An 8,892-nucleotide genomic window follows, 5' to 3' on the forward strand; every position below is an offset into this window, starting at 1 on the left:
TTGGTTGGGGTCTGAGCAGATTATTTGTTGCAATTGCAAATGTAATAAAATGGTGGTCCGATAGTCCATGATTATGAGGAAAAACATTAAGATCCACAGCATTTATTCCATGGGACAAAACTAGGTCCAGAGTATGACTGTGACAGTGAGTAGGTCCAGAGACATGTTGGACAAAACCCACTGAGTCGATGATGGCTCCAAAAGCCTTTTGGAGTGGGTCTGTGGACTTTTCCATGTGAATATTAAAGTCACCAAAAATTAGAATATTATCTGCTATGACTACAAGGTACGATAGGAATTCAGGGAACTCAATGAGGAACGCTGTATATGGCCCAGGAGGCCTGTAAATAGTAGCTATAAAAAGTGATTGAGTAGGCTGCATAGATTTCATGACTAGAAGCTCAAAAGACGAAAACGTCTTTTTTATTTTTGTAAATTGAAATGTGCTATCGTAAATGTTAGCAACACCTCCGCCTTTGCAGGATGCACGGGAGATATGGTCACTAGTGTAACCAGGAGGTGAGTCTTCATTTAACACAGTAAATTCATCAGGCTTAAGCCATGTTTCAGTCAGGCCAATCACATCAAGATTATGATCAGTGATTAGTTCATTGACTGTAACTGCCTTTGAAGTAAGGGATCTAACATTAAGTAGCCCAATTTTGAGATGTGAGGTATCACAATCTCTTTCAATAATGGCAGGAATGGAGGAGGTCTTTATCCTAGTGAGATTGCTAAGGTGAACACCGCCATGTTTAGTTTTACCCAACCTAGGTCGAGGCACAGACACGGTCTCAATGGGGATAGCTGAGCTGACTCCACTGACTGTGCTAGTGGCAGAATCCACTAAACTGACAGGCTGGCTAACAGCCATTATATTTTATGATTTTGTTTTTCTCGGGAGGGGGCGCGCTCGGATGGTTGAGGGTGTGGGGGAATTTCTAAATAAGAGAGAGACTGTAGTTTCTTCAAACAACAACTTTATTATGAGATTTGCAAAAATGAAGCAATCAACCATTACCAAGAATGGTTCAGAGTTGAAAGCTTAACAAACATATTCGGGTCTCTGCTTTTATAGAAAAAGTACAACCTCTTTTGTCTACGTGACAGTTTGGCAGATGTGTGGAAACAGTGGCGGAACAAAGTGTAAAGTGCGATTGGTTTGTCTGTGCAGATTAAGATAGCATGAGGGCTCAACTGTATAACTGTGTTATGTCACAGTTCACACTATAATGTGCTCCTCCCTGCAAGGTTCCACACAGCTGACTTCCTGCAGATAGTAAAGCCATGGGATGTCTTACATGCTGTGGTTGCACCTAAACGGATCTTAGCTATACGCCCAGTCTTATGACTAAATCACACAAAGACAAGTTTGTATCAGGTTAGAAAAAAACACTAGCATATAACAAGAGACTTTCCTTTAAACAGTAAAACACAGTATAGCATGACTAATTATGAAATTTTCCACGACAAGGGGCAGCTCTCGGGGAACTGTGGGGGGGATCTTGGAGGGCTGGTGGCCTGGCGGTTGGGAGCTTGAGCCTGTGGCTGATAGATCGCTGTTTCAGGTCCCCATTTTTGACCTTGTGGGAGATCTGTTCGATGTGCCCTTGAGCAGGGCGTGGACCCTGGTTGCTTCTGTGGGTCAGTTTAGATGGGAGTCTGACTAAATGTAATGTAAATGTTTAGCGGCTTCACTGCAAGTAGATTGTATGTATGTTTTAATATTCCATTTAAAAATATCACTACCAAGTTACAAACTGCCTCTGAAAGCAACGTCAGCACAATAACTATTCCTCGGGAGCTTCATTAAATGTTTTTCCATGGCCAAGCAGCCGCACACAATGCCAAGCGTTAGTTGAAATGGTGTAAACCTCGTCGCCATTGGACTCTGAAGCAGTGAAGCGCGTTCTCTGAGGTGATGAATCACGATTCACCATCTGGCAGTCCGACGGACGAATCTGGGTTTGGCGGATGCCAGGAGAATGCTACCTGCCCGAATGCATAGTACCAAAGGTAAAGTTTGGTGTAGGAGGAATAATTGTATGGGACTTTTTTTCCTCAACACCTCAAACGCATTGAACACCTTTGGGATAAATTGGAACGCAGAATGAGAGCCAGGCCAACATCAGTGCCCGACCTCACTAATGCTCATTGTTGAATGGAAGCAAGTCCCCGCAGCAATGTTCCAACATATAGTGGAAAGCCTTCGCAGAAAAGTGGAGGCTGTTACAGCAGCAAAGGAGGACCAAATCCATATTAAAACACCTACAATTTTGTAATGAGATGTTCGCCGAGCAGGTCCTCATTTGTCCTCATACTTTTGGTCATGTAGTGTATGACATTGGTAAAAAAAAAATAAAAAAGGAGGCTGACAAAAAATCCACAACGTTGCAAGTATAAGCAGAACCCTAATAAACTCTAAGCCAAGGTGCACTGCCTGCTGTCTTTGAGGTGATTCAGAATTTCCATTCAGGCTGCCGTAGACGTAACGCACATTCTCTCGGTTCTCCGGGAAGGAGGGAGGGAAGGTGGTCTGTGTGGAGGATGTTGAGCAGACAGACACAACCCGGTTCCCACTGCTTATGAAACACAGAGCCTGGAGCGTACAGCGAACAGATCATCACCTCCCCTATGAACCCCCAGAAACAGGACATAGCAGCCCAAGCAGGGCACGATGTTTATCTCTATGGGACAGTGGTATGCAGCCCCGTGGCATCATTGTTGGTCCTCTTAGTGATTCTGATGCATTGGAAAATGCGTGCACTACGGCAGAGGATTAGCAGGAACATTTGATGATTCCAGTAAGTCAATTGAGCTGAGGCGCAATTCAGACGACATTCCTGTGTGAACTGGAGAATCAGGTTTCATCACTGACCACAGCCAGAGTTCTTTCCGCTGAGACATTGGTGAAACTACAGTGTCGTGTGGTAGGATGCCAGTAGAGGCACATGCCTAGTAACATCATAATCATCAGGACCAGATGGTTTTGACCAACAAAACAGCGGTTTTTGTAATCACTTTTCTGGGGCTGCAGTTGTAAATTGTGTTGGACATTTTTAGGGGTTCACTTCAAAACCACACCTACATCACAATAATTTTCAGATAAAGAGGAGCTCTAAAGAATCGCACAGCATATCTGTATTGAGGAGCATTCACACAGACTGTACAGCCCTCATACCTATTATGAAATATCTGATATTGAAATGTCATGCTTCTTTTTAGTTTTGTCCAGCTGAGAACCATATTTGGTCTTTGAAGTTGATTTCTGGCACAACGTGGATTTGGATATTCATCTAACAAGTATTCACATAAAGAATTTCAACTTCAAGAGCCCCAACAATCCAAGTTTAAACATAGCCACAATAACACAATTTCAAGAGCATCGAATCTTGACAAAGTTTAAACAGTTCATCAGTGTCTTGATTACACAAAGCTAACCACAGCTGAGGTGAATTGAACTGCTTCAAAGCCATCATTCCTGCTTCCATTGAAACTGTTATGTATCTATTAGTTAGTGTCACGTTCCCCATCAAGAAATCCAAACGTGTCGCTCAACCGAACCTCTTTCCTCCAGCTTCTCAGTAGATGAAAATAAATCAACAGTTTACGCATTGTGTAAGGCAATAAGGCAATTTTCTTGATTTCGTTCTGTATTCAATTTGTAAAATGTTGCATCTTAATTATTGATACAGTATTTTATACAAAAATCTGAGTAGGACTTGATTCGCTATCAGATGTGTTATAATAACGGAGAGGTGCATCCGTTACGCATTGCGGAATTGTTCAAGTTATTAAATGGCACGGGAAACATGAGTAAAATAATAGATTGGAAACAATAATAAATACATGTTATATTTGAAACTGTATTTTAGCAATCGAATGTTTTACATTTCGAATTTATTGACGATTAAAAAGTTGCATCATTTGTTTGCGTAATTCCAGAACCAATGTGCTCATTTTGTCACACAAGACAGTAATTTTCAAAGCTAGTCTTCAAAATATTAGAGGTTGTGGGCAGGCGATTTGGTGATTTTGGGGGTTGTGTCCAGTTTTGCGCAATTTGACTGGCTGCCATATGATACAGAAGTGGGTAAGGCAAAAACAGCTCAGCGCGTGGTGGCTGAAATTTGATTCGCGTTTAAAAGGCCCAGCAACTCAGAAACCGAGAAGAGTTCGTTGGAGTCCTGTGCGAGTCAGCTTCAGGTAGCTCCTTATAAAGAGAGAGACTCAACTCTGCCCCTCTAGCACTGTAACTAGGGCCAAGGATCACACAGGGGGGCTGTGCTATGCACACTCCCGTACATGCACTCCTCTCTTAAAGTAGTCAACCAGTCTCTGGTTTTCAGTCCTACGAATGATCCGATGATGGGGATCCTTGGCAATGGCACCGTGCTCCCGAACGGGAGCGATCCTTTCGGTAGAAACGAAGAGGTCGCAAAAATAGAGATAACGGTCCTGAGCATCACCTTTGTGGTGGCCGTGATTGGGAACGTCAGTGTCTTGCTGGCCATGTACAACACTAAGAAAAAGACGTCGAGAATGCACCTCTTCATCCGGCACCTTAGTATTGCTGACCTAGTGGTCGCCTTCTTTCAGGTCCTGCCGCAGATATGCTGGGAGATCACCTTTCGCTTCTACGGACCAGATTTCCTGTGCAGGATAGTGAAGCACCTCCAGGTGATGGGCATGTTCGCCTCCACCTACATGATGGTGATGATGACCCTGGACCGTTACATCGCCATCTGCCACCCTCTGAAAACCCTCCAGCAGCCCACCCAGCGGTCTTACATCATGATCATTAGCACCTGGATGAGTAGTCTGGTCCTCAGCATGCCGCAGTACTTTATATTCTCCCTGAGTGAGATCAAGAACGGCTCGGAGGTCTACGACTGCTGGGGCCACTTCATAGAACCGTGGGGCGTAAAAGCATACATTACTTGGATAACCGTTGGCATCTTCCTCATCCCCGTGTTCATTCTGATGATATTCTACGGGTTCATCTGCCACAGCATATGGAAAAATATCAAGTATAAGACAAAGAAGACACCCGTGGGAGGTGCGTCTAAAAACGGTCTAATGGGCAAGAACGCCGTTAGCAGCGTCACCACTATATCCAGAGCGAAGTTGAGAACGGTCAAAATGACTTTTGTGATTGTTCTGGCGTACATTATTTGCTGGTCACCTTTCTTCATCGTACAGATGTGGTCGGTTTGGGATGAGAACTTCGCATGGGATGGTAAGGGACTTCAGTGTATTGGAAAACATATTGGATTGCGCACACAAAATCAAAGGGTGAACCTTGATATAGAATAAATAACATGACCCACTGGGCACACAATGGCTGAATCAACGTTGTTTCCACGTCATTTCCATGAGATATCTTCACTCAATGATCTCGCTCCCTCTACAAATAGCTACTGTGGAAGCCATAGTCTATATAAGGGGTTGCGCAGTGATATATCTATTCTGTGCCAAAAAGCCTATTGCTTTTATGCATTAACTGGGATGCATATTTTTTTCTATAAATGTCAATGAGAATTGACGAGGAGTAGGCTACGAATACAGTATAGAAATTAATATATTTTTGTCTTGGATATAAATTCTAATTCTGCATAATCCTTTGAGCACTGAGCGCCCTGCATTAAAATACAGACTGTATAGAATCTAAATTAAATATAACAAAATAAGCATACCATATACGGTGTGTTGACATAAAATACGAAGTCATGTTATTAATATCAGGTGTTTAAATAGGCCTGTAGATCTGCCTGTAATTGATTGTGCCATGCAATTATGTAATGCCTACAAGCGAATGTTTTGTGAACTTCACTGCACCGTTGATTTCTACCACAGCTATTGGACTAATTCTCTTTTGGTCGTTTGCTTTTACCCTTCCCATGCAGATTCTGAGAACACGGCTGTCTCACTGTCCGCGCTCCTCGCGAGTCTTAACAGCTGCTGTAACCCGTGGATATACATGATCTTCAGCGGGCATCTCCTACACGACTTCACTCACTGTTTCCCGTGCTGTAATAACTTACGCCACAAGTTCAAGAAAGAGGACTCTGACAGCAGTCTCCGGAGAAATACGCTATTGAGTAAAATGACCAACCGGAGCCCAACATGCAGTTCGGGCACATGGAAAGAACCTGACAACTCGACCAAGTCTTCCGTTCCATCTATCCAAACGGAGACCTAACCCAGCGCGTTAAAAGCACAAACACACGACAGAGATGAATTATATTGAACTCTTATTGACTTGACAATTGTACAACTTTCAAGGTACCACTTAAAACTGTTGAGATATTGACACTGATTGATTATTTCATGTGTCTCTAAAATATATTTGTGATTATGAAGTGGTTTTGGGGTTTATTGTCTGGTATGCCAGTCTTGGCAACGTCAAAGTGAAAAACTATTTATTCTGGTATAAACCATTATTATGTATGTGTGCCATATACAGTCCAGTGTTTCATCAGGTTCCAAACCTGATTCTCTGGAGTCTACTATTGTTAATAATGACTGAAATAGGCTACATCAGATCTGAATTTGAAAATGTATAGTGGAAAAGAAACAGGTCATCGGAACATATTTAAATACCAACAGCCACAGCTATATCACATGAGTTCTTTTTCTTTTTCACGTCCTATAACATTCCACATTCCAGTCCTCTTTTCTATTTATTCTGAGTTGACATGATCCAGCCTAGGGATTTCTACAGCAAAACCCAGACCACTTCGGATGACAAATTACAGATCCGTGACCAAGATGCATGATCTAGATGATCACAGTCATGCTATTAAAAGTAAATGCACTTTTTTTTTGATAACAGTTAGCCTGCTGTTTGTTTGTGTGTGTGACTATGTGTTGGCCCTATATGCCCAGTGAGCCTATCTCTCAGTGTGAAATTAAATACATTTGGCCCTGACTGTTTACAAAGTAACAGAGGTGCCTGTCTGCCGGCCTGGTTGACTTCTACACAGACCCCCCATGGTGTGTTGTGGTCAGAATGGCTCTTCCATTAGCCACGTCTTCTAGTAACCAAGAGGATCAGCTCTTTTAGGTGTCTGAACTTATTTTGTCCCGTGTCTCCCAACTACTGTTTTGCATCCTGTTTTGCATCCTTGCATCCTTGTTTTTCAAGCCTGAACCAAAGATGAATGGATTCTGGATAAAAGCTGCATGTGTGCTGAAATCAGGATCTCAATTCTACCTCACATTGGACCATTTTCCATCCTTTTCTTCAGTGACTATTTCCCAAAACAATTCCATAGAGCCTCGTAGGTCATAAATCGATGAGAAATCGTTTCTGCTGCATTTAGAACCCTTAAAAAATGACCTTAATCTAAATGTCCATTGGGACATCATCATTAGTCATCTAGTTTATACAGTTCACCAATGTCGTTAAGGCCGTCATTGTAGGTCGTCATTGTAAATAAAAATGTGTTCTTACCTGACTTGCCTAGTTAAATAAAGGTTAAATATATATATATATATATATATATATATTTTTAAAAATAACCCCTAGTTAAATCACTGGCCTCCGTGGTTGGAGCATCTGTGGACAATGTTGAGAGACCAGATGTGACTGTCTCCCTCAGCTTGAGAATAACTAACTGGTTGTGCCATGTACTATGTATGCATTAACCTCATCCCCATGGTATTTTCCTACAGAGAGAGAATTGTCTGGTGGATGAGATGAACTGTGTATGAATGTATGTTTAGGGGGTGAAGTGAGTGAAATAGTAAGGGCCGTTTGAGAAGAAATAGAGCCTACTGTTCTGTATAAGCCATACTGTGTATATATATAGATGTGTGTGTGTGTGTGTCACAGCTCCTCCCATATCCTCCACATCAGGTGGCAGGTAGCCTAGTGGCTAGAGTGTTCGACTAGTAACCGAAAGGTTGCAAGATTGAATCCCTGAGCCGACAAGATAAAAAAAACGTTGTTCTGCCCCTGAACAAGGCAATTAACCCACTGTTCCTAGGCTGTCATTGAAAATAAGAATTAGTTCTTAACTGACTTGCCTAGTTAAATAAAGGTAGAAAAATAAATCTGCAACATTTGAAAAAATACACCTTCCACAACATGGGCTACTGGTTAAAAACTCACACAGACATGCTTTTGGACACAGCCCACATTGTAACACACTACACAATTTGCTGTACTTTTCATGCCAATGTATTCTATAGGATGTGACTGACATTTCATTGCCAGACCAAATAAGAATGTACTAAAAGGAAAATACTGACATAAAATATAAAATCTCAAGTAAAGGTTTTCCTGTTTGTATATACAGAATGTACTATACAACTGGAATGTATGTTTCTATTGAACATGTGTTTTGCCAGTGCTGAAGTTATCTATATGAATAATTTATGTAAAGGTGTGTAATGTGACTTTGTATCTATTTACTCTTGCTTGTACAAATTGTAAAGACAATACATATCGCCGAAAATATAAAGTAAATATTCTATACAAAATAAGTAATGTCTCTGTCTCTTTTTAAAATAAGTAGCAAAGGAGACACTTTTTGTATACTCAGGAGAAGGGGAACACTGATGTGTCTGAAATGCCACCCTATTCCCTATAGTGGACTGCTTTTGACCAGGGCCCATAGGGCTCAAAATTAGGTCTAAAGTAGGCTAGTGTCCTATATAAGGAAAATACGGGTCAGCTGTTTGTTCACCCGCACCCCAACCACCCGACTATATGTGATGGGGCGGCAGGGTAGCCTAGTGGTTAGAGCGTTGGACTAGTAACCGGAAGGTTGCGAGTTCAAACCCCCGAGCTGACAAGGTACAAATCTGTCGTTCTGCCCCTGAACAGGCAGTTAACCCACTGTTCCCAGGCCGTCATTGAAAATAAGAATTTGTTCTTAACTGACT

The 8,892-nt window shown here is 41.9% G+C and overlaps 1 protein-coding gene across 1 annotated transcript; it reads left to right on the forward strand.

Moving 5' to 3' along the window:
- The first annotated feature begins 969 nt into the window (after window positions 1-969).
- Window positions 970-6,359, forward strand: avpr1aa (arginine vasopressin receptor 1Aa). The gene is made up of 2 exons (XM_021567628.3): window positions 970-5,239; window positions 5,907-6,359. Exons 1-2 carry the CDS (start codon window positions 4,306-4,308, stop codon window positions 6,200-6,202), a joined length of 1,230 nt encoding a protein of 409 aa, XP_021423303.3. The 5' UTR covers window positions 970-4,305; the 3' UTR covers window positions 6,203-6,359.
- The last annotated feature ends 2,533 nt before the right edge of the window (window positions 6,360-8,892 follow it).

This window comes from Oncorhynchus mykiss, chromosome 2 (assembly GCF_057628025.1).
Source record: "Oncorhynchus mykiss isolate SJ-2025 chromosome 2, ASM5762802v1, whole genome shotgun sequence".
Lineage (NCBI taxonomy): Eukaryota > Metazoa > Chordata > Actinopteri > Salmoniformes > Salmonidae > Oncorhynchus > Oncorhynchus mykiss.